We start from the raw sequence: 25,046 nt of genomic DNA on the forward strand, positions 1-25,046 counted from the left end.
GGCTTGAAGAAAAAATCTTGTAAAATTTACACTAAAAATAAATATTTAAAAGAAACCTTTTCATGAATACAAGAAGTTTCTCTTTAATTAAACCAACTGGATCAAGAAGAGATCTTCCCCTAAAATCGTCGAACTCCTTTTTTCGCACGGCGCAGATATTTAATCAAAAAAATGATATTGGTTGTACAGCTCTTCTTATTACTGCCAAACATGGAAATACAGAATTAGTGAAACTTCTTATTTCTCTTAGAGCCGACATAAAAGCAAAATGAACAACATATCTTGTTTATATAAATTGTTTCAGATATTAAAAATTCAAATCATTTCTATTCTTCTGTATGATTTATTTGAAGATTTAGAGATGAACAAAAAAAATCTAAAGTTGTTTTAAAACTTTTTTTTTATAAAAAATAAAATAAAAATTAATTATAGATTTTGATAGATTCATTTGAAGCAGAGAGTTTTGCTGAGTTCTTTGATTTCTCAACAATGTATAAAGATGCGCCGTTCTTCAAACTATCCTTGAACTGCGACACCTGGATGTTCTTTGCCATTGGATCTTCCTTTGCCTTGAAATTCAATCTGAACTTTTTCGGATTATTTTGAATTTGCAATTTCGCTAAAATGTCATCGAGAATTTCCTCATTTGTCTTTGCGTCATCAACCAAGTAGCATATTCCATTTCTCGATGGACTGAAGTAGTACATAGAGTTCATGAACTCTCCTACTTCCACGAAAACAAACTTAGATTTATCAGCAACTTTCGGTTGAATTCTAATCACTGTGTTGTAGTACTGAGAACATGTTTCTTCCAGTTGAAGGAATCCTTCCATGGAACTGTAGTATCCCATCTTAATAATGTCGTATTCCATGTCAGGAATCGTTCCTCTAGAAACAAGTTCTTGAACAACTTTGCCAACAGTGTCAGATGCCTTGTCAAATAAGAAATAATCGTCAATGTCAATTTTTGACAAATCTGACGAATAAATAATTCTTCTGCAGAGTTTGTTTGCGTAATCCTTCTGCGGAGTTCCCTTGATTACTCTGAAGAACAATCTCTTGTTCTGGCCGGAGTAAAGAGTTGTTTTCGGTGTAGTGAAGTAGGAAGTGTCAATTGGATCTGTACTTGGTTTTTCTTCATTGGAATAATTTGCTCTGTACAAAAGAATGCTGTCTTTGTCAATATCGTAGTCAAACAACGATGAATTGGCAATGTACTTGTAGAGATCAGTGAACAATATATCAGTTGGGAATTTCAATATCGCAATGCACTTGGAACAATCGTGTACATCGTAAAATTGATACTCCAAAACTTCATGATACATAATGAAATACTTGTTTGCAGTAACAGCAACAGATTGATCGCCGGCAAAGATAATAGGAATGGTATGATCGGTCACTTCACTTTCTTCGCCTTTCTGACTGTCAGAAATTGACTTTTTGACAAATTTACTTGGCAAAATTTGTTCTTTTTCAGGGTTTTGCTGGAAAATGAGGACAGAACCCATGTTTACGCTCAAATTGTCGAGAGTGAGCGCGTTGTCGAGAATTGCGGCTTTCTTGTCGATGGATTCGGCGTAGACTTGGAGTTCTGTGTCCTCTGGGAGGCCAAGTTTTTCATTGACCATTTTAATGAGGTTTTTGAGTGGAGATTCGCGGTTTATCTGGAAACTGCCGATGTATTGGACCTTGTTGTTGGATTGGTCGAACGGGAAGAAGAACTTGGTGTAAACAACAATGTCATCTTCTGGAATTTCGACTGGATCTTCCTTGGATTTCTTCTGGACAAAGACTTGGGCTGTTGAATATGTGAAATCGATCTTCTTGGTCTCGGATCTGCTAATTAATGTCTGTGGCAAAAGATAATAAGATTGTTTCCACAATCTGAACTCATCTACGTCGATCTTGAGGAGATTTGCGATCTTTTCGTAGAGTTCCTGGGTGGAAATTGAATTATCAGCCTCCAATTTCGGTGGATCGTCCTTTTGTGCGAAAACTTTCTTCATCAAAAGGGTTCCTTCCTCGAAATCGTCTTCTGTTGTGACTGTGATATCAACAGAGTTCAAATCAAGTGAACTGGAGTAGGTTTCGGATGGTTTTTTGTTCATATATTCTTTCAAATGCTCTGGAACGGCTTCGTCAGGGATTGGCTCGAAGATATTCTGCACGGCATCCTTCCTCATGTACATTAACATGTAAGCGGAGTACGATTTGCCGCTGGATCCGCCTCCCCAGTAATTATAGTAGTTTGAGGACGAATAAGTGGTTGTTTCGGACTCTCCACCGAAGTTATCGTCAATGGCTGACTCCTTGGTCGACTTGGAAACAGTTGAATCGTTGAATTTGTACCATTGATCTTCGGCAGAAGGTCTGATGAAGGCGTAGTAGTGTCCGAAGGTGGCAGATCCGTTGTGGACGACAACATCGTGGAGCTGGTAGACGTACGATTTGGATTTGTCCGCATCTTCGGCCAAATAAGGAGATAAGTCAATTTCCTCGGGGAACTCGAACTTATCGTTAAGTTTTACATTTCTGTCGTAATTAAAATCGTATGTAAAACGTGTCAAATGGAGTTGAAGGACTTGTGGGAATTTTACGAACTCAATACCCATTTCTGCGTCTTCCTTGCCATGGCTTTCGACGTTGTATTGATTGTCTCCATCCAAAATCTCTTTCTCTATGTACTTTTCGAAAGATTTTTGTAAATTCGGACAATCTTTAACGACCATTTGTAATTCGTAGAATGTTTCGTCATGTGTTGAAGCGTATGGATAATTCTTACACCTGATGTATTTGCGATATTGGCCTTTGAAGAGATCTGCGATAGAATTTTCGAGTTGTGTGCCTTTTAGCTTCATTTCGAGGTTATCCAAGAGGACTCTGTTGAATTCTGGTGCATCGTGCTGCATGAATGTCTCTGTAGAGCCCCATCCGAAAGATGTTGTCAATTCCTTTGTGGAACATGGCTCTTTTCTGAGCTGCATCTGGCAGAAGAGGCGCTGTAGGTTAAGAGGAATGGATTTCTTCTCATCCTCAGTGCCTGTTGTTGGCATTTCGTAGACAACTTTTCTGAATGCTGGCAAAGTATAGAGAGTTTGGAGGAGAGAGTTCAGGTAACATGTGGCGCCTTGGTTGTGGAGACCAACAAAACCGGTTTCGTCCTTGGAGGAAACTGTAGAAACAGCATAATTCGTTTGTGGAGTGTAATACGATCTGTTTGAGTAAGAATAGGTGTTGTCGTGGCCGGAGTATGAAGTGGTATCGTTTGGCAAGCTCATGAAGTCGTCTTCGTCTTCAATTTCCTCGGATTCTGTTGTGCGTTTGATTGCGATGACAAATGGGATTTGTCCGTTGGTTGCACGCTTCTTTAGTTCATCCCAATCGGACTTTGAGATCTGTTCTGCATCGCATGTAAGAGTTGTCGAATTAAATTTCATTTTTGCGCTCTTGCAGTGATATCCAGCGACTTTGAGTGAATAAACAACGGTAAGACGCTTGGAAAATCCTGCATTATTGAGTTGGAATGATAAATGAACACGTCCGTAAGAAACTAGGTAAAGAAGAAATGAGAATTCGTAATCAGCATACTTAAAATCGTATTTGAAATCCTTTTCAATTCTGTCAGCTGGGTAATCGAACATATAAGATCTCTCGCTTGGTAATGTGCTGCAATTTTCTTTATCTAGCTCTTGGATTTCGATTTGGAAGTCTAAATTAGATGAATATTTCTCCTGATATTTTTGTAAATCTTCATAGTAGAGTTCAAAGCTGTATTCAAACTGCGGATTGATATATTGAATAAAATCTTTATGAAATTCTTCTCCTGCTACGAGAGTTAGTTTAATTTCGTATGGGTTGTCACTTGGATGATCAGAAAAATCTGAAAAGACAAGGTACAAACCTTCATCATCATCACCTTGAAAAATAAACTTGACTGAGATAGGATCGTTCTTAAATTCGACCTCTCCTAACTCTCCTTGTTTAAACACTGATAAGTCAAGTGTATCTTTAAAAGTTGCGGAATAAAGAGTCATTTTTGATTGACGAGAAAGAAAGTCTGACAAAAAAATTTTTTGTTTGGAAAAAAAAATCGTGTTAGAATTTATTTGGCGTAATATTGATCTCAATCTAACTTTCTTCTATATACAATAAGCTATACATCACTAATGATTTTTTGAGCAAATCGATCTTTTTTTCCAACACTCAAATTCAAATAATTTAAGGGTATATCATAATAAACTTATGTTTAGAACATGTGTATGATAGTAATTCAAAAAATTTAAATCTATATTCTTCATTTTTCTCCATCTGATATTATGATTTGGCGCTTACTCCAAATCTTGTTATCTAATGGAGGGAAGTTTTCGGTTTGAGCTGTTATTAGTGCTGTATTATCAAAAGAAGGATCATGATTAAAATTCAACATTGTTTCATTTAATATTCCAGCATCAAATGCCTCCCCCATTATAAATCCAGATGAATTTTTCAAGTTTCTTGAATTTTCAATCGAATTACCTATTATAACTATATTCGCTAACTTATCAGGAGTTAGATTGGTTGTAATTAGATTGTGATACAAGAAGTGTGGGCCATGGAATATAAAAAATGCAGAATTTGGTGAAGCTTCATATTGGCCATATAAATTTTCTGAATCAATATGAAATCCTTTTGATTCCAGGAATCCATTGCAATTCTTGCATGATATCGGGTCGTAAAAACGAATATTTTTGATATCAAATTTTTCGATGATTGAAAGAATGAATGAAATCTGTTTTCTTGCGCTGATTTCTGTACACATATCGCCGAGTCCTAATACTATGATGCTGTTAATCTTCTTTTCTGTAAAAATTTTGATGAGTTCATTAAAAGCAGGATATGAAGCTGGGTTGTACTTTCTTATCTCATTTTCTAATTTGTCAATAGGAATTGATGGTTCTAAGATTTGAATATCTGCCCATGAGTGATCTTTCTTCTTTCTCCGAGACATCTTCAATAAATTATGAATCAAATATACTGAACTTTGATTCTCCATGCTGTATGGAAATGTATTTCCGTGTTGTAGGCTTTATATATAAAATAACAAATTCACCTTGATTACAACATGTATAATTGCTTGGTAATAATGAGTAGAAATTGTATGAATGTATATGTGCTATCCAGTTGAGTGGTTTTAGAAGCTATGTGCGATAGATCAGAATAAATTATTGAAAAATTGTGGATGTATTCTAGAAATTCTTACTGAAATTAATAACAATACATATTATAATGATATTTAAGAAGAGAAAATAGCATAAGAGTTGTTTTGAGATAATCCCAATTAAAAATTATATAAAAATTATTCTGCTATGACAATGATCTTACTCGATCAGAATTCAATGTCTAAATTTTCAAACCGTAATTTTCAAGGAGACTCTGAAATTTGAATTAAATACTTACCTGATTCAGATCGCCTTTCTTAGTGTAAACACATAATCATTTATCCTGCAGTTAAAACATCGATATACGGTTCTATGGAATTATCCAATGATTTACATATCGTTTTTCCACATTATTGTTACATGCTTACTTTTCTCACATCTTTAGCTTCTTGTGAAAGCAAGAAGGAAGAACTTCGCCGCCTTTACGGTGCCCACAAGACCCTTGGTTATTCTAAGGCTCGTGTTCAATTATACAATAATGTTGATTGCCAGGGCTCAGGAATTGCCTTGATCTATGGTGGCAACACATATTCCTTCAAGTGCGGTGGATCTTCAATGCCATCCGGCACAGTAGTCAACTGCGAGCACATCGTTCCACAATCATTCTTCGGAAAGAAGAACCCAGAAGTTTGCGATATTCACCACCTTTACCCAGCTCCAGCCAAGCTCAACAGCATGCGCTCGAACTATCCATTCGCTGAATTCAGCTATGACGAATGCCTTGATTTCTGCAAGGATGACTCATGCTCAACAACACGCCCATCAAACCCAGATGACTACTCCTGCCGCCATAAAGATAAGCATCACTGGATGCCACGCACTGAAGACCGTGGTAAAGTCGCTCGTGCCATCTTCTACTTCATGACAATGTACGACACAGTCGATATCAACAAGGTTAGCACTGTTGAAACACTCAAGAAGTGGAACCGTGAACATCCACCAGGCGCTTTCGAAAAGTATCGTAATGACGCCATCAACAAGAGCCAGGGTAACAGAAACCCATACATCGATGATTACACACTTGTTGATCAAGTCTTTTAAACCTTTTTTAGTTTTCAACTAATAAAAAAAATTTTATTTCTTTTATTGATGTTCATTTTTTGTTGATCTCGCGCTGCATCTAATTTAGAATAATAATTGTTAAGTTACCATGTGAATAAATTTGGAAACTTTCAATAGAAAAATTATTTCATATACATTTCTTCGCATGAATACTGATGCACAATCACTATCCTATATGTGTTAATGCCTTGCACTAAGGGTTTCGTTTTGCGAAAAAAACGTACAATACGCAATTTCGCTAAAAAAACATTTAGCTAGCAATCTCGACCTTTGACTCCACTCAAGACGTCACTTTTTTAATTTTGCGGTATCATATTTTTGGAAAATCTTTATGAATATTATATAAAAAGTCTCTTTAATATCTATATTTCATATTTTTATCGATTTTTAAAATTTTTGCGAAAAGTATTCAATTATTTTTGCTATTCGGTCGGGTAAATGTCAGATTTGCGACATTTTCTGATATGATATTCAGATTCTACGTTGATAATAATGCTTATAGAACCCTCTTGCTATTGTGTCAAAATTGCGAAACCGATAGCAAAAATATCTCGCAATATCAAAATTGAGATATTGAGTGAATTATGCATTATAGAGATTAAAAATCTGATTTGTGAAAACATCTCATCAGTTTCTAGCTAATTCAAAAATCTTTACTATCTTATTCGATTAAAATGAAAAGGGAATAGTTTCATTATGCTTTAAATGACAACCTTATAATATAATCATAGTTTTCGCTCAATATGCAGCATTTTTTTTTCGAAATCTATGGTCAATATCCTAAATACTGATTGCTTTGCATTCATATCTCTTACATTTTCTATACCCACATCACTATTCATTGCTATTCCTATCTTTTTCATTTTTGTTTGTTTCTCATAATTTCTCAAAAAACATGATAACTTGATATTTGTAAATATCATACTTTATAACGTAAATAAGAACTTGACCTATTAAGAAAAGCAGTAATGAAAAGAAAATCTGAAATTCATAAAAATTACAAGTTTCTGATGACAATTAGCTTAATTAAACCAGGTACAAGATTATATAATTGTATTTTCTATCCAATTATCCATATGATATCTTATCCAGAAAAAATAACTTGATCAATACCAAATGATTTTTTAACTAGTAAATAAAGTATTTTCTTTACACACACATTGTATATCATAGTTTTTTTTTGGTTTCGCAAAACATCCAAAAACAAATATGCTATAAAAGTGACAATTTTAGCAAAACGAAACCCTTACTTGCACAGGATTTATTTCAATTAATCGGTAATACAAATATCAAATCATGAAAATCCATCGCGTTTTTCCTTTAAATAGTAATTAAATAGTTACATTCATGATATTTGCATGATTTGTTCCGAAAAGAGTACAAAATATTAAAATAAACTGTAAAATGGAAATTTCTTTCGCAAAAAACAAAAATAAACTCAAATTTTAATGCAATTCGTAATCGTTTCTGTATGTTATATCTTATTTCAAAGAGTAAGAGTGGGACTCAAAATGAAAGTGCTCCAAAAAAGTTGTCAATTTACGAAAATTTTCCGTGAAGTATTCAAAATAATCGAACAAATCTGGCAGCTTGTTGAATATAATCATATTATTTAGATATTAGGAGTAAGTAAGATTACTTTTTGATAGGACTTCAGCTATCGTCACTTGTCCACATCCTTCAATTATCGTCATTTGTCGATTACCAAAGAGTATTATGAGTATCTAATGATATCATTTCGAAATCAAATCAATAAATTAAGTTGTCTCTGTAAAATTTCACATTTTATGAGATTCAATAATTTTGATTCAATTTTCAAAAAGGGAGATAATTGAGAATTGAATGATTTTTACGAGATTAAACGATGATTATATTTCATGCAGAAAATATGTTTTTAATGTTTATACTTGATTGGTGATTGAAAAGTGCCCTCAAAATTTGAAAAAGAGTAAAATCAAAATGTATACATTTCTAAAGCATCTTTAGTGCCTATTCTTATTTCATAAATTTAATTATTAGAAAAATTTTTGCTCTCAAAAAATTCAGTACTCTTATCAATATATCGAATTGTTCTAAAAATCATTTTTCTAGAATGGGAGTTTATCAATCGTGCGTCGAAAAAGGATATATCTCAGAGTCAGATGCTCAGAAGATCTCTAATAATACATTCTTCACAGAGAAGCAAATTTTCATCTTAGCGCAAATCTACAGGAAATTGACAAAAGCTGCCCAGATTACAATCGATAGCTTTTGCAAGAACCTCCAGATTAAGAATAGAAGCATTGGTGAGATTCTCTACAGGATCATTGATTCCGATGGAAGTGGAGATATTGATTTCATGGAATTTGTTGAAGGACTTAATAAATTCCATCCAGATGCTCCATTTGATGAGAAGGTAAGACTATGCTTCCAAGCATATGATAGTGATGGATCTGGAGCTGTTTCTAGAGATGAAATTCAAGAAGTCATTAAGATTTCCATTGCCGATAATTCATTGATTGCATTAGATGATGCTCAAGTGACCCAAATTGTTGATCAATTAATAAGTCAATATGATGATGACGGCAGTGGAGAATTGGAAATCGAAGAGTTTACAGAAATGGTTTCTGCAGCTCCGGGTGTTATTGAAAGCTTTGACATCAATCTTGATGCCATTTTTGGATAAGAATTTTTGTTTTATTTATAAACATGTTTATTATTTTTGAAATTTTCTTAACTTTATGTTTGGATGTCGAGAAAGATAAAACATGCCTTGTTGGTAGTTATAATTCTTATTTTCAGGAAAATATAGAATATTAAAATGTTGTTGAATAATCGGAAGAACAAACAAAGCAGAATAGAGCAAATCTGATGATCACTATAGCTTATCTGTCTCCATCAAAGCAGACTTAATACAGCTGTAGGAGATTTGCTACATGATTCAATTCCAATTATGATATCATAACCCAGAAACTAATTGTAATGCATAGTTATTCTAACGGAAGCTGATGATGGAAAATAAAAACTTATGTGTCTATCAAAATTTGAAATTCTAAAATATTAAAATTGATTCAAATGTGCAGGATATGTGATTCATGCTTTGTGTTTGGTTTAAAATACAGTACTATAGTCTGTAAGTTTTTATTAGCAAGATTCAATATCAAAATATGTAAAAATGTTTTTAAATCGGCCGATAATATGTTTAGATAAAATTGTTGACTATTGTATGGCATATTTTTGCTAACAATACATGGATATGTTCAAAAATTTTAGATCAATGATGGGTAAAAATAACATGATATCTAAATATGGAGTTATTTTAAATTTCGAAAACAAAAGAGTAATTTTATTTTAACTGTTTAAATTTGAAAAGATTTCAAAATGAATAACCAAAATTCAAATTGGGGTTATTTATCATAGTTGAGTTAAATGTTTTTGATAGTTATGTGTCACTTTTAAGTCAGATCCATTTCACAAAAAGATCTTGTGTTTGATAGTATATCGTTTGTATATGTTATGGACTTAAACCAATTATAATTTGACATTCCTGTCAGAAAATCATTTTAATTTTTCTGCCTTTGTAAAATTAAAATAATAAGATATCTCATTTCGATAACACCTTAAAATTTGAATGCCAACTAATTGAAATATTTACATTTTTCAATACTCAATGAAGAAAACATGTGAAATTAAAGCATCTTATTGTAACAAAGAAGGTGTAATTATTCATTCTATTAAGAAGCGTTATTTCGTTCTATATCCTGATGCATTAAAGTATTACACGACTTATCAAGGAGAAGAAAAAGGATCAATCCCGATTACGGGCGATCTTATTGTCGATAATGATCCGAAGTATAAGATCCAGCCATGCTTCACCATATACAACCCAAGCAAGAAAAGAACGTACTATATTTTGCCTGAAACCGAAATTGATCGTGACGAATGGATTTACATTCTTAACAATGTCATTAATAACAAGAAGGTTAATGGTCCGCAGGTATTTTTGTCACAGCGTCCTTCCATTTATGAAAATTATGTGACACTTTCCGAAGTGATTTGGAATGCGAAAAAAGAAGACATTCCAACTATTATTAAGCTGATCAAGAATGCAACTACCAAAAATGTTTTGTCCATGAAGCAGATTTTGGGCATGCTTGATTACATCTCACAAAGAAGACTCAAGAACCTCGAAGTGATGGCGGAACTCGCTCACGAATACATACACTCTCAGAGAGTGCCCGATATTCTTTCCTATTTCAAAGAATGCGAGCATCTTGTTGCAATTCTCATTAAGCGATGCGCATTGACGGGTAAAATGCCAGAAAAGTTCGTTGGCAAGTCGGAAAAAGATATTCTGGACATATATCAGCCAGGATCTCTCTTCCATTGTTTGCTTCATGACAACGTTGACAATTTAAAGAAAATCATCAACGATTCTGCCTTCAACATCGAAAAGCTATACGATGGCAAGTCAATTCTCGCCCTTGCAGCAAGGTTCGGCTCAGAGAATTGCTTCAGATACATTCTTTCCAAGAATATACCAATCAACGTCGAAGTTTTCGAAGACGCTTACTTTGGTGGCAACATTCAGATCGTCGAGATGCTGAAATCAGCCAATTTCGTACCACTCCGCTGCATAGATTTGGCTGTTCAGAACCATCAGTCAGAACTTGTCACTTATCTCATGCGCGGCAAAGATCAGGAGTACACATGGGAAGCAGCGCTCAGTTCTTACAACTTTAAAGCGTTTTTCGATAAATTATTCACTAAATCAGACGTTGATTCTACAGATTCCAAGGGAATGATACCACTGATGGCAGCAGCATCCACAGGATTCTACTCAATCGCGAGACTTCTCAATGATTTGGGAACATATATCGAAATTCCAGGTCCAAAGCAATATACAGCCTTGCATTACGCAGTTGTTAATGACAATATCGAAGCTACCAGTTTCCTCATCTCTGTCAACGCGAATCTCAATGCAATTACAGAAGATAACGAAACACCTTTGATTTTAGCGGCCAAAAAGGACTTACAAAACATTGGCTTCCAGTTATGTGACCATAAAGCCAATGTCGATCTCCAAGACAAACAAGGAAACACAGCTCTTATTTATGCAGCCAAAAACGGATCACAAAGTTTCATTTCCACATTAGTTGACAAAAACTGCAATGTAAACTTAGCGAACAGTGAAGGAAACACAGCTATTTTCTATGCAGTGTTGTCAGGAAAATCTGAAATTGTCAGTCAGCTCGTTGACAAAAACGCTCTTGTTAATATCAAAAACGGCAAAGGAGAAACACCTCTTATTTGGGCAGCAAGAGCAGGAAACATCGATGTAGTGAATACTTTACTTGATTACAAGGCTTCAATTGAAGAAAAAGATTAAGAATATTTGACTCCTCTTCAACATGTTGTTAGAGCTGACAAACCTGATGTTGTTAGACGTCTTTTGCAGAAAGGAGCATCACAGAACTTGTTTGATAAGTCAGGAATAACTCCTTTGATGTATAGTTGTTCGAAGAATTTAGTTCAAACAACAAAAGTTCTTCTTGACTCGAAATGCAACACAGAAATCACTGATTTCGAAGGAAAGACAGCTATTATTCATGCATGCTTAGGTAACTCCGCTGAATGTATTAATTTGTTGATAAAAGCAGGAGCGAACAAAGAAAGTGCTGATAAATTCGGAAGAACACCATTGTTAATCGCTATGGCAAGTCAGAGTTTCGATGCTTCTTACGCTTTGGCTCTGAATAAATGCGAATTCCACGTAAGAGATGTTCAAGGCGGAACTCCTTTCTTCTACGCTGTCTACTACAAAGATACAAGACTGGCCTGCTACATAATGAACAACACATTCGGAATTGACGTCAATATGTTAGTTGATGGAAAAGTTCCATTGATACATGCAATAGAAGGACACTCCCCTGAGATGGTACAATCATTATTGAAGCTAAACGCAAGACTAGATGTCAGAGATTCACATGGTTTACCACCTCTTTGTTTGGCAGCATCAAATAACGAAATTGACATCGTAAAAGTGTTTTTGAATCAAGAGAACTGCGATGTCGATGTAAAGGATTTAAGAGGATCAACAGCATTGATGCATGCAAGTGCTTGTGGACACATAGAAATGATCAAACTGTTAGTTGACTTTGGTGCGAAATTGGAGGAAACAAACATGGCTCTTTACACTCCACTGTTTCGCTGTTTCACAGGAACAAGTTGAAGCTGCAAAAGTTTTGTTGGAAATGAATGCTGTTGTGAACTTATTTGACTCAAGAGGAATGTCACCACTGATGATTGCTGCTTCAAATGATAACGCGGATATGGTCAAAGTATTGTTGAGTCACCACGCAGATAAGAACGTTGTGAACAAAGATGGAAAAACAGCTAGAGATTACGCTCTAGCAAGTGATGCAAAATCTGTTTTGGCTCTCCTCTAATGAAATATTATTTATTCTATATAATTGTTATAATAAAGCTTTATTCTATAATCGGATGAATCAATTTAATTGAGTTATTTTAGACCTCTCTTCATTGAATAATAAAGCAATTCATTGTTGTAATGTCCCTTGAAAAAGATTTGTTGCACCTTTGACGAGTATTTCGTTGGATTAGAGAAATTCCAATAAAATTACTCCTAAATTGATGATTTGTTTGATTTTCTTGATTAACTTCAATGATAGTAGTATATGAGTGCGGGTTTTGTGACTTTTTTTGTTACATCTATATATAGACGATGCATTAAAATATAATTTATAAACACATTTAAAAAATTAACATTAATTTTAAAATAATTTATTTTTTATTTTTTTTTATAAAAGAAGCTATATATAGATGATGTCAGATATTCCGCGATTAATTAAACATTGTTTAAATCCTGAATGGGTTAAACTTCAATTTAAAAATGAAGATTGTGAATTATTAAATGAATATGAAAGCCAAAATAAGCTAATGAGGTATAAATATAATGATAAAGAATATTTAATTTCATGGAATCAATGGAGTCATAATCAAAGACCTCATAAACGAGAAGAAGAAATTGAAAATAATGAAATGGAAATCATTGATGACATTAAAGAGGATGGAATTCCTAAATTTTGTAGAAAAACCTTTAGAACTAAGTTAGGAGCATATAAACGTAGAGTATTAAATCCTGAATACATAAAACATTTATTTAAAAAGGAAGACTGTGAATTATTAAACGCTAATGAATATGAAAATGCTAAATCAAAACTGAAATATAAATATATTGGAAGTGATGAAAGGTGTAAAGATAAAGATAAAGTTTATACAGTTTCATATAATAACTGGCACACGTTAGGGATAAGAAAACATTTAGGAGATTATGGGAAATGTTCTGAATTCTTTAAATCTAGTATGTACGAGAGAGTAAAAGAAATTAGAAATAATTATTTTCATGAATGAAAAATAAACTTTGAAAATTCATGTCTTACATTTTTTGAATAATTTATTTTTTTATTTAATGATAAATGAGCGTCACAACTAACAACGTTAAGAAATTGGGATTCACAAATGAGGAAATAAAGGATATATTAGAGGAGGCGGGTTATGAAGTTAATAAATATTATTTAAGAAATTGTCAAAAATTTGCCGAGTTATTAAATGATTTAGATTATGATGGAAAAATGAATAAAGATGATGTTATAAAAAAAAAAAAAAAAAAAAAAAAAAAAAAAAGGTAGTGGGGCTTCCAGGCGCGTTGCGCCCTCTAGCCCTGAAGATGTTTAGTATAAATGAAGTTTATATTCGGAAAATTGTTAGTCTTCTGGTGTGAATTCGGAGGACTCTTCTTCTTCCTCCATTGCTTCTGGGAAGAAGCCTTCTTCTGGGTCGAAAACATTATATAATGTGTCGCTTTTCACAAATTATATATGTTTTCATGCTTTGTCACTTTTCTGTCACTTTTCGGGTAAAAACATTTTTATTATTATATATAAATGAATTTTACAAAACCACCGTTACCGTTCTTTGGAAATAAGAGTAGATGTAAAGATATTATATTGAGAGAACTTAAGAAACTACCGAATGGTCTAACATTTGTAGATTTGTTCGGTGGAAGTTTCTATATATCCCATTTATGTCATACAATATTCCCAGACTCAAAGATTATATGCAATGACTTCGACAACTATATGGACCGTCTCAAACATATTCCAGACACAAACAATATATTGAAAGAGTTAAAAGAAAAGATACCTATAGGTAAGATGGAACGTATACCATTAGATAAGAAAAATATTGTGAGAGAGGTTTTGAAAAAAGCAGAATATATAGACTGGGATAGTATATCTGCTAGACTATTATATAGTGGTTCTATAAGAGTTCATGACATTGAAACATTTATGTCAAAAGTTTTATATCTTAACTATACAAATGTTTTCAAAGAGGACATAGAAAAATATATTGAGGGTATAGAGTTTGTGAGATGTTATTGGACAGAGTTGTATGAAAAATATAAAGACAAGGAAAAAGTTTTCTTTATAGTGGACCCGCCGTTCTATAACACATGGGATTTTCAATACCAAGTAGACTGGACTTTGAGAGACTCTTTAGAAACTTTAGACGTTTTACATAGCCATCCATGCTTTTACTTTACATCCGATAAAAGTGGTTTGGAAACCGTTATGAGATGGTTAGAGGACATACATGACTATGAGTTTAGATATGACAAGATAGAGTATGAGAGAGGTCCCATAAACTGGAGAAAGTGTCATAACAAAGAAATTTTATTAGTAAGTAAATGTGGTTTGAAATAGGACTACTTGTTTTAGGTTTTTTCCATTGTGTCATTTATTTATTTGACGTGGCAGAAAAGTACAGAGAATATGAAGATGAACCAATGCCTGCAAATGTTCAGCATATGTACTCGTAAGAGATATTTTTATCTAATATTAAATGGACGCACAGAACTTAGCGAATGCACAGCAACCTGGACAACCAAACCCAGAGAATATTCCAAATGAAGTTAGAATACAAACTGCAATGGCAAACTATGGTCAAGTGCCAACAGATGTACAAATGCAAACTGCCATGTCAAATGACGCTGCGTTAGGTTTGCCACCATGGTATGCAAATATGAGATGGAAAGAGTTTTATACAAACCCTGAAGTGGGATATAAACAACTTTATGCAGATGACGCGAACACAGGAGTTGACCCAGAATATGTTTTCTACCAGAGGAGAAACAGAATGTATGAGCTCCAGTTAAAGAATGCTATGGAACTCAACAGGAAACGTAAGAGACTAGGTGGACATTAGATTTTTACACGTAGTAAAATGGGTTTCTTCAGTAGTATTGGAAACTTCTTCAGAAGAGTTGGAAGAGGTATATGGAATGGAATAAAATCTGTCGGAAGAGGAATTTGGAACGGTGTCAAAAATATTGGTAAAAGAGTAGGTCAGTTCGTTGGTATTATACCTAAAGACCCTGAACCAGAAGAACAAGCCCCTGTTATACAACAACCTGAACCTGCACCACAGTCTAGTTGGCAACCAAATCCAACACCTCAACCGTATTAAAAAATTATATTTTTAACGTTCGATAGTAGTTGTATATGAAACTAAGTTCTAAGTAAAACGCATGGTATAATGGAATTATTCTTTTTCTTCCATCTGTAGTAAACCATACTTGAAAGTCTGAAATACTTCCACTCGGCGGTTCATATAGCTTTGTAGGTTTTTCGTAAAAGTCATTTGCCAAGCATAAGAAAGAGTTTTGGGCGCCAGAAAATGAAGCATGAACAATAATAGCATCTTGGTCGAAAACATCTTTAAATAAATATGGTTCATCTCTTGCATATCGACTGTAAATATTTGCTAAAGGAAGTTCAACTTTCTGATTTAACATTCTTTGCAAATAATACCATGACATTGCAGTGAATTCTGTATATATTTGTTCGTCTTTATTTGGATTGTTTTCGTAGATTTGAAATGACACTTGTGAATTTTGTTTGTCATATACAATTCTCACATAAAGTGTGCTCTCGGTATTTGCATATTCATCAGCATATTTTGCATAACATGAATTTATTTTATCTTCTATATTTTTTAACGCAGTCTGTAGAGAAGATGAAAGGTCAACTTGTATTAGCTCAATTTCTTCCCACATTTTTCGTTTCCCTTCAGATATATAATCTATATGAAACCTTACAATAAATGGAAAACTTTTATCTTCTACAGACACAAATTTTATTCTTCGAAAGCCAATAGATTTAGTAACAGATGGGTCTCTTAACCATCTTAATGGTAGTCAAAACGATAGCCTTCATGCTTTATAGTATCTAAGTCAAACTTTTGACCGACATTAGTAAAAAGTTCATCTAATGGTTTAGTTGTAGCAACTCTTGAATTTTCTTTTTCTATTGGAAGCATATTTTATCTATAATAAAATGTCAAATGAAACAGCGTCTATGAGAGAAATACAACACAACCGACAACTCATTATGCAAGCTCTAAATAAGAACAAAAACAAACTTTTCAAACTATGCTAAAATATCTGAGTCATTGAAAAAGGAAACCTAAAACTGACAATAAACCCTATGACAGATGAGTTTCTATTTCAAGACAATAAAAACAATACTGTCTGTATAAATCCAACAAAAGGAAATTTAAACGAGAAACCTATAAATGAACTTCTTTTGAAAGCAGATGTTGACAACAAAGCTGACAAAGAATATGTCATTGAAAAAGTTCAAGAAGAACATGACAGAGCAGATGCAACATATGCAACAAAAGAGGATGTTGAAAATAAAGCTGACAAAGAAACTGTAGATATGTTGCACAAACGGTTTCAAGTCATGACAGAGCTTTAATGGAAGATGGACAACAGTTGAAAGAGCTTGAGAAAGGTGTTACAGAGTTAAGGAATACAAAAGCAGACTTGACATGGATAACTGGATATGTAGATGCAACAAAAGAATATATTTTCGCATGGACAGATAGAACATATCCACAAAAACAACATACACATTCTATATCTGATATTACAAACTTACAAGAAACCTTAAACAGGAAAAGTGACGTTGGACATACACATTCTATATCTGATATTACAAACTTGCAAGAAACCTTAAACAGGAAAAGTGACGTTGGACATACACATTCTATATCTGATATTACAAACTTACAAGAAACCTTAAACAGGAAAAGTGACGTTGGACATACACATTCTATATCTGATATTACAAACTTGCAAGAAACCTTAAACAGGAAAAGTGACGTTGGACATACACATTCTATCTCTGATATTACAAACTTACAAGAAACCTTAAACACTAAAGCAGATAAAACATATGTCAATGAAATATACCAAAGTTTAGTTGGAACAAAAAATATTGAAACTATTGTTGGTGACTTTTCTGTCAATGAAGAAAATAAATATTTTAGATGGCAGTTTGTACATTCCTTAAAAAATGGTATACGGTATAAACTCATTCCGAAAAATAACAATGAAATGTATGAACAAATAGTCGACAGGTTTTTGTATTGTGCAAACTCTTTAAAGGAAACAGGTGGAAGTAAAACGATTTCAGGTGCAAATTTACCTGCACACAGTCATTACATAAGATTAACTACATCTCAAGCAGGTTGGCATAAGCATAGATATTGGGATTGGACTGGAATGACAAAAGGTCAAAGATATGATGTTAAAGACGACGTTAAGTTTGCTATAAATTGTTACTGGGATGACACGCAGGGAGAAGGAATCCATACACATTTCGTTACAGGATATACGCAAACAACGGGACAAAGTAAAGACTGCATGCCACCTTACATGACAGTTTACGCATGGTATAGAATTGCTTAGTCGTCATTTTCAACTTCTTTAGCATATTCGTCTGGAGTTGTCTTATATTTGTTAGGAACTGTTTTTGAAAGTATACCACCTTGAACTTTGACAAGTTTGAAACGAGGTCTGACAATAGTATTTTTATCTTCTGCTTGCAGTGTGTACATTTTGCCATGTTTGCCTAAAACTTCATAATATTCTCTTGTATCTTCTTCTATTTTACGAACACGAATGTGATACCTGTCGGTTCCCATTGTTGTCATAGTCAATAGTATTTTCATATGGGGCGTTTAGGTATTTCTATTTTACTTTGTCACCTTTCTGAAGTTTGAAGCCCGGCATTCTTTCTTGTTTGTCTCTTTTGACTAAATATTAAATATATAGTCTTTCTCTAAGTCAGGGTTGTTTTCATTTCTTCGGGGAGTGGTCTCCCAAACCTTTTTGTTTACGGTTATTGTAAATATTTAAAACTTGTCTCATCTTTGCCATGGAGAAGTGTCTATATTTGTCGTCATATGACATTTCATCTACCTCACCACCTTGTGGTTGGTTTAAGTCTCTTAAGATTTTTATACAACTGTCAATGACACCAAGAGCAGAATGGTTTTGTCGACAATGAAATATTGGTTTACATTTTTGAACGCAGATAGTTTTTAATATCATCTGATTTGAAAGAACTTTCACAGTCAATGTCAGTTTTGTTGGATGGTATTTGTCAACGAATATTGTCAAAGCAGTTTTCACATCTAAAATATTTTTGGACTGTAATGGTATGGCTTCACAGTATCTTGTGTTTTGACCGACAAATATTAGCCAGTATGGAGGTCCATCTTCTCTATACCTCGGAATGTTCCAAGATATCCATAAACCAAGCATTTGGTGTTGAACTAAAGATTTTTATCATGAGTGCTTTTTTGTTGCCTTAGAAACATAGGGGTCCTTGTTTGGATTCGTCATTTTTAACCCATAAGAAATGGGTTTATTTGGCGCATTAGCAGGAGTTGCATCCAGATTTTGCCCGCAGTTGGAACAATAGCCAGAGGTGTATTTGGAGTTGGAAGGAAGATTTTGAGTACTTTAGGTATACTTAAAGAGAAAGCACAACCTATTATACAAACTGTACAGAAAGGTTGGGATGTAGCACGAGATGCAGTAAATCTTATTCCAAATCCTGAAACAAGAGGAAAAGTTCAAGGATGGATGGACAATGTAGGAAGAGAAGCAGGAAACTATTATAACAAAGCAAATGACTACTATAACCAAGCAGGACACTATATGGACCAAGTGAAAGATTCTTTAACAGAGGATATAACCATGCACAACAGTGGGTAAACAACAACCAACCTCAACCGCCTCAAACGTGGGGAATGTAAATTTTTTACTGAGATGAAATGAACAATACAGCATTGAGACAAATGGCAAGATGGATTTGTCGGCTTCCAGCAGTTACACAACCACGTGTTTGTCAAGTTCTTCCTATACCTCAGGAAGTTTTAGACCGACTTAAAAAACCTAAACAACCAGTTGAATAACAAACCAAACTAAAATTTTTACTGAGATGAAATGACCGAAGAAGTTGAAACGGTAGATTTGACACCACAAACAAAAAAGTTCAGAACCATTGTCAAAACCTGTCAAAGAACTTACAGATGAAGAGAAAAATTCAATAATAGAAAGTGCCAGGTCTGGAAATACAAACCCTAACTATAAAGTCACTTTTCATAGAAATGGAACGGCTAGTATCTCAAAAAAGAAACAGACTCTCACAAATAAAATATTGAAGTCTGAAGGAGCTTTCGACAACAGATGGAAAAGTTTACTTCACTGACCAACAGTTCATTATAGAACATCTCATTGACTTAGAGTCGAAATATTCTAAACTTTACAACAAACACAAAAAGTTGAAAGAAAACAAAAACAAATGGCATATGATATTTATGAAGATGTTGACAACACAACCATACCTGCAAGTGAGGTAAAGTCAGAGGAACCGAAAGTGACGAAAAAACCGATAGAAGAAGAAAAACCAAAAACTGAAGATAAACCAAAACCAAAGTTTAGTTTCCAAACTAAACCAAGTCAACCTTCATTAGCTGGTATGGGTTGGCGTCAAAGACTTATGGCAGCAGGCGGTTATGTAAAGTAAAGAAAAAAATATTTTTTTATTTTTATAAAAATGCCCCCATATAGAATGGATAGAAAGTCTGCTAGAATAAAAGCAGAGTTAGAAAGATATGGTTGGAAAGTTTCGAAGAAGTTTAAATATAGGAAGGGAAGACCCATAAAAGTCTATGACAAACTGTCTGGTCTTCGCTACGAAATGGACTTGGAAACAGCACGCGCAAATTATCCAAACAGACTAGAGAGGTTAGAAGAAGAACGTCTTATGGACATGCCTTTCGATGTTCTGACCTCAAGTTGAAGGACACGACGGCTTTGCCAGATTCTACTGGAAACATGACGAACAATTGCATCCTTTGAGAAGGAAAAAAGGAAAAGGTGAAGACGCACATGCTCCCATGGAAAGAACAAGATATGCATATGAAAAGTATCGTGAAGTTAGAAGTCAAATTACATCTGGTCGAACCTTTACAGTAAACTTTGACGAAGGAAAGAACAAAGAAGGCTTCATGGGAGTACTTGCTGCCATACAAGACGGAAATAAGAAAGGATACAATCTCAGACTAACCGTAACAGATTTGGACGGTCACATTTACTATGCACATGGCAATGTCACAACAGCTGCAATGCTTCTTGACGCTTTCAAGACTACAAAGAGAGAACAAATGGTTGACTCCGACTCAGACATTTTGAATGCAATTGAAGGAATTGCAAGTGTAAAATTTGAATGGTACCAACCTAACCCTCAAGCAGTCAGACAACATGCTGGATACTTCCCGTTCATAAATAAGTCTGACATTGACTTGACAAGGTATGGAATTTACAATTCAATTGAAACAATTGTCAATGAACCTTGTATTCTTACATGTCTCAGGAACTCTGGTCTTGTTACAGATGAGAAGATGAAGTATCTTGAGTCATGTGTGAAGACAAGGTACATTCTCAGAGGTCAATTGGCAAAAATTGCACCGTTGGCAAATGTCAATATCCGAGTCAACATACCTACAGCTAAAGGTTCTTCACATGACGACTATGTTGTTGACAAAGACTTACCATGGTTGAAGATTGTAATTGTCCACAACCACTTCATGTTGAACGAAAGTCTTACAAACCCATTGTTCGGAAAAGGCAAGTGCAACATTGTCAGAGCTGTAAACATTCTTTTCGAGAAAGGTTTGTTGGAACCAATTCCAGATGACAAGCTGACAGAAACTTTTGTACCAAAAGACGAAACAAACTTTTCATTGTTAGCAAGACCAAAAGTTGTTCCAGACAAAGTTCTAGCACAAAAGAAGTACACAGTTCCAAAAGGAGTTGGATTGTTCGGATACCAACCTGAACCAGAAGAACTTCCAATGAGGTTGCAAGAACTTCAAGATGCTATAAACAAACTTCCATTGAGACATCCAATTGACGTCAAATTGTATTGGAGAGCATCTGAGTTAGGTCAGAAGGTTTTATATGAAACAGGTTGCTTCGACGATGTTTATGAGATAACAGGAGAAGTTTCTCAGAAGATAAGAGACTCACTTGAATTTCCACGAACTGGACCCATTGGTTGCGACAAGTTCGACTCAGATGAAAAGATATACTATGTCGACCTTAACGCTGCGTACATGAGGTTCGTCCAATATATCCCGACTGGAATTCCAAACGAAGATGGTGAGTTCCCAGGAAGGAACTATACAGTTGGAAAAGTCATACAACAACTGTATGATATTAGGAAAGCTTCAAACCCCAAACTTGCAATGACACTCAAATTGCTTATGAATTCGACATGGGGATATTCCATTAAGAAACCTCAAGAGATGAAGAGTAAACTATGAGAAGGTCGACAACTTTGTTGAAAGGTTTTCTCCTTTTGTTTTGAAGTACGAATTCACTCAAGGTCAAAGTGGCTTAGTAACCACATTAAAACCTATTGTCGAACATTGGTCTTACCCTCAGTTCGCAAAGGCAGTCCTTGACAACTACAACAAATTCTTCTCCGAAGTCAAATCCAAAGTGAAGGTTTACTATGAGAACATGACGCACTCATGACGAACGAAGAAGGCTATAACAAACTCATTGAAATGGGAATGGTCGGTGAAAAGATGGGTCAATTCAAATTGGACAAAATTTTCACCGAAGTTCATGTCCTCTCCAAGCGTAAGTACTGGGGCATACTTGAAGACGGCACAGAAATAAAACATTGCATGAAATAAAAAATTTTTATTCGAATTTGAATCGGACAGGTCGAGTTACACCATTCTTGGTCTCAAACTCATATATAACCTGTTTGTTTGTATTTTCGTCGACTATGGCACGAGACACGAACATTGACCAAACGGACAAAAAGTGTCATTTCAGATGGTCCGCAGCCAATCGCATTCGAGCACTTCGAAGAAGCCTTACGTTCCAAGGGAGAGGGTGTCTGGTGCAAGGCAGAGGTCATGAGACTCTACGAGCAGTACATCCTCAATGCCTGGGAGGACAAATCGTCCTTGGATTGGCAATTCTACCAACTCCTCTGGGACGACCTCCTACGCAACTGGGATGACGAAAGAGTCCAATTCAGAGGTCAGGAACTACTTGTCCAAATTCCTTAATTTAAGCTACTTAACTAAAAAACACCTAAATTTACTCGGGGTTTCCCCCTAAAATAAAATTTTTTTACTCTTAGAACCACTCGAGGTTCTCCTTACGGTTGTTGAGCTTGTCACCGTCAATGTGTCTGACCTTCGTCTCTTGTTTGGATTTGGAACCCATTGAATTGCGACAAGCTTGCCCATGGAGATTGAACCGTAATTCCGAAGGGTAAGGTTCAAGTGTCCCAAGTTGTTGAGACTGGGGTAAGAACCTTGCCGGTCTCCTTGTTGCGGATTTGGTATGGGTAGGGTTGGGAAATTTCGTAAGTGTCATCGGCAACAAGGGTTGCCCAAACTTCCTCTTCTTCGTGTTTCTCTTCTTCCTCTTCTTCCTCTTCCTCTTCTTCGTGTTTCTCTTCTTCCTCGACAATTCCTTCGGCAATTCTGTGTTCACGAAGTACGGTGTTGGAGGTTCTGTCCTTTCCGAGTACCTTCCAGATGGCGTCTATCTCTTCGAAGAAACGGTAGATGAGTCTGGCAAGGTCTCGGTTCTCTCTCGCGTAAATGCGCAAGGTTTCCGTCAAATCATTCAGGACTTTCTCATTGGAAGCTTGGTTCATGAGGAACTCACCTTTAAGTCCCTTCATCTCTTCCATAAGACTACTTTGGAGAGTCTTAACGGTGTTTGTCAGATGAGCTTTCAAATTCAAAATTTGAATTTGAACTGGGCGCTTGTCTGGCAACATTGAAAGGACATCTGCCATTGTTCGGCTTCGGTGCTTGTTCGGACATCGAAAAAATGAAGTGGTTTGAGAATGACGGTTTTACTTCAAAAAGCTTGTTATGACGGTTAAGTCATACAACAAGTTTAAAATAATATCTTGTTCTTCTTCTGAACGTTTGTTGTCTCTTCCGATAAAAGTTTCGAACATGAGAACCAAAAAACGTTTTTTGAGATTGCGGAAGAGTTCAGGCAAACGTTCATATTCTGGATATGTTGGGAGCAGTTCAAAACATCTGAGCTGACTTTCGGACAAAATTGGGACAATGTCAGAAAATTCATCTTTGGTCGGACTGCTTGAAGGTAAGTCCCTTACATGTAAGTAGCTCTGGTAAAGTCTTCTCATTTCTGCTAACTTTTGGAGTATAGCTTCGTAGTTTAGAAGTTTTAATTTTAATTGTCTTATTCCACTCTTGACATCTAAACGGTAACTATCCATGAGGTCAAGAGTAGCTTTGGTAGCTTTAAGTGGAGCTATCTGTTCCTTGACTTGTGCAATTTTGGTTGCAATTGTGGTTTGAGCTCCTTCAAGTTCGCCGTCTATGTCGTTCTCAACACCTTCAACCATAGCTTGAAACTCTTCATCGGTCCATTGAGATTGGTGTGGGACGAATTTAACTTGCTTCATTCAAAAAATGAAAAAAATGTTTTTACTCAAAGCGTGCCATGTATATGGCTATAAGAAACTTACCAGAAGGCTTCTTCTTCACATGAGTCTTTGGCAACTTGAGTGTTGGTGTTGGAGTTGGGTCTGGAATTTCAATTCTCTCTCGAGCGCAACAACAGATGTCAGAATAACATTCCCCACTGTCTTTCTTGCCACCATAAATTGTGTATTGACCGAACTTGCATTTGCAGGAAGACCGGTCAATACAAGGTTCACAGTTGAAATAGTTGTACACAAACCTGTTGAGTACGAGTGTGAGTAAAAACATAAAAAAAAGTGAAGTTAAAATGAGATGTTTACTGAACTGGCTGAAGAATTGGTTGGATGTCGCCTTCTGAGGTTATGAAGAACGGCTGTCCAGAGTAGTGAAGTAGTGCTCTGAGAATTTGTGTAATTCGTGGAATTGGGCTCTCACGATATGGAAGTAGTATCCAAGGACGTTTCATGAAGAACTTCAAGAGGGCTTCTTTCTTCACATCCTTAATATCATCGAATGCAGTGCCTTCTGGAACTTGAATTGCAACACCTGTTTCAATTTCCAACTTTAAGACACTATTCTTGGACAACCAGAAGCCAATGGACTTGCTTGGTTTGCACTTGCTGAGATATTCCTTCACGGTTTCATTTACCTCAATTAGATAAATTGCTTCGTCTAAGGGGTCAAGCTCCATACTGAGTCAGTACAATATTGTACTTTTTCAAGACAATGTTGTACTTTTTCAAGACAATGTTGTACTTTTTCAAGACAATATTGTACTTTTTCAGAACAATGTTGTACTTTTTCAGAACAATGTTGTATAAATTCAGTACAATGTCTCTCAAATTTGAGTACAGCTGTACTTTTTCAGAACAA

At 35.1% G+C, this 25,046-nt stretch overlaps 13 protein-coding genes and 4 pseudogenes across 17 annotated transcripts, besides 1 other annotated feature; 11 read left to right on the forward strand and 6 right to left on the reverse strand.

Annotated features, from left to right (window-relative positions):
- Positions 1-418: 418 nt before the first annotated feature.
- TVAGG3_0613640 (ubiquitinyl hydrolase protein) lies at positions 419-4,034 on the reverse strand (the record flags this gene model as incomplete). Its single annotated transcript, XM_001318486.2, has 1 exon — positions 423-4,034. One exon carries the CDS (start codon positions 4,032-4,034, stop codon positions 423-425), a length of 3,612 nt encoding a protein of 1,203 aa, XP_001318521.1.
- A 260-nt stretch (positions 4,035-4,294) lies between these two features.
- On the reverse strand, positions 4,295-4,987 carry TVAGG3_0613650 (rhythmic process; the record flags this gene model as incomplete). Its single annotated transcript, XM_001318487.1, has 1 exon — positions 4,295-4,987. One exon carries the CDS (start codon positions 4,985-4,987, stop codon positions 4,295-4,297), a length of 693 nt encoding a protein of 230 aa, XP_001318522.1.
- Positions 4,988-5,454: 467 nt separating this feature from the next.
- On the forward strand, positions 5,455-6,589 carry TVAGG3_0613660 (endonuclease I family; the record flags this gene model as incomplete). The annotated part of the gene is made up of 1 exon (XM_001318488.2): positions 5,559-6,239. The coding sequence occupies one exon, from the start codon at positions 5,559-5,561 to the stop codon at positions 6,237-6,239; it is 681 nt and encodes a 226-aa protein (XP_001318523.1).
- Positions 6,590-8,340: 1,751 nt separating this feature from the next.
- Positions 8,341-9,510, forward strand: TVAGG3_0613670 (calcium ion binding; the record flags this gene model as incomplete). Its single annotated transcript, XM_001318489.1, has 1 exon — positions 8,353-8,925. The coding sequence occupies one exon, from the start codon at positions 8,353-8,355 to the stop codon at positions 8,923-8,925; it is 573 nt and encodes a 190-aa protein (XP_001318524.1).
- A 399-nt stretch (positions 9,511-9,909) lies between these two features.
- On the forward strand, positions 9,910-11,628 carry TVAGG3_0613680 (nerve growth factor signaling pathway; the record flags this gene model as incomplete). Its single annotated transcript, XM_001318490.1, has 1 exon — positions 9,910-11,628. One exon carries the CDS (start codon positions 9,910-9,912, stop codon positions 11,626-11,628), a length of 1,719 nt encoding a protein of 572 aa, XP_001318525.1.
- A 117-nt stretch (positions 11,629-11,745) lies between these two features.
- TVAGG3_0613690 (protein ubiquitination) lies at positions 11,746-12,471 on the forward strand (the record flags this gene model as incomplete). Its single annotated transcript, XM_001318491.1, has 1 exon — positions 11,746-12,471. The coding sequence occupies one exon, from the start codon at positions 11,746-11,748 to the stop codon at positions 12,469-12,471; it is 726 nt and encodes a 241-aa protein (XP_001318526.1).
- A 22-nt stretch (positions 12,472-12,493) lies between these two features.
- Positions 12,494-12,688, forward strand: TVAGG3_0613700 (response to abiotic stimulus; the record flags this gene model as incomplete). The annotated part of the gene is made up of 1 exon (XM_001318492.1): positions 12,494-12,688. The coding sequence occupies one exon, from the start codon at positions 12,494-12,496 to the stop codon at positions 12,686-12,688; it is 195 nt and encodes a 64-aa protein (XP_001318527.1).
- Positions 12,689-13,916: 1,228 nt separating this feature from the next.
- Positions 13,917-25,046: part of a mobile genetic element that runs on past the window's edge.
- On the forward strand, positions 15,165-15,527 carry TVAGG3_0613720 (uncharacterized protein; the record flags this gene model as incomplete). Its single annotated transcript, XM_001318493.2, has 1 exon — positions 15,165-15,527. One exon carries the CDS (start codon positions 15,165-15,167, stop codon positions 15,525-15,527), a length of 363 nt encoding a protein of 120 aa, XP_001318528.2.
- On the forward strand, positions 15,546-15,788 carry TVAGG3_0613730 (serine threonine-protein phosphatase family; the record flags this gene model as incomplete). The annotated part of the gene is made up of 1 exon (XM_001318494.1): positions 15,546-15,788. The coding sequence occupies one exon, from the start codon at positions 15,546-15,548 to the stop codon at positions 15,786-15,788; it is 243 nt and encodes an 80-aa protein (XP_001318529.1).
- TVAGG3_0613740 (uncharacterized protein) lies at positions 15,793-16,116 on the reverse strand (the record flags this gene model as incomplete). The annotated part of the gene is made up of 1 exon (XM_001318495.1): positions 15,793-16,116. One exon carries the CDS (start codon positions 16,114-16,116, stop codon positions 15,793-15,795), a length of 324 nt encoding a protein of 107 aa, XP_001318530.1.
- TVAGG3_0613750 lies at positions 16,658-18,075 on the forward strand (annotated as a pseudogene). Its single transcript has one exon. A coding segment is annotated over exon 1 (1,418 nt).
- Positions 19,031-19,430, forward strand: TVAGG3_0613760 (annotated as a pseudogene). Its single transcript has one exon. A coding segment is annotated over exon 1 (400 nt).
- On the forward strand, positions 20,249-21,099 carry TVAGG3_0613770 (annotated as a pseudogene). Its single transcript has one exon. A coding segment is annotated over exon 1 (851 nt).
- On the forward strand, positions 22,528-22,788 carry TVAGG3_0613780 (annotated as a pseudogene). The gene has a single exon. A coding segment is annotated over exon 1 (261 nt).
- Positions 23,570-24,154, reverse strand: TVAGG3_0613790 (uncharacterized protein; the record flags this gene model as incomplete). Its single annotated transcript, XM_051240106.1, has 1 exon — positions 23,570-24,154. One exon carries the CDS (start codon positions 24,152-24,154, stop codon positions 23,570-23,572), a length of 585 nt encoding a protein of 194 aa, XP_051086693.1.
- Positions 24,177-24,461, reverse strand: TVAGG3_0613800 (uncharacterized protein; the record flags this gene model as incomplete). The annotated part of the gene is made up of 1 exon (XM_051240107.1): positions 24,177-24,461. The coding sequence occupies one exon, from the start codon at positions 24,459-24,461 to the stop codon at positions 24,177-24,179; it is 285 nt and encodes a 94-aa protein (XP_051086694.1).
- On the reverse strand, positions 24,490-24,864 carry TVAGG3_0613810 (uncharacterized protein; the record flags this gene model as incomplete). The annotated part of the gene is made up of 1 exon (XM_051240108.1): positions 24,490-24,864. The coding sequence occupies one exon, from the start codon at positions 24,862-24,864 to the stop codon at positions 24,490-24,492; it is 375 nt and encodes a 124-aa protein (XP_051086695.1).

This window comes from Trichomonas vaginalis, chromosome III (assembly GCF_026262505.1).
Source record: "Trichomonas vaginalis G3 chromosome III, whole genome shotgun sequence".
Taxonomy (NCBI): Eukaryota; Parabasalia; order Trichomonadida; family Trichomonadidae; genus Trichomonas; species Trichomonas vaginalis.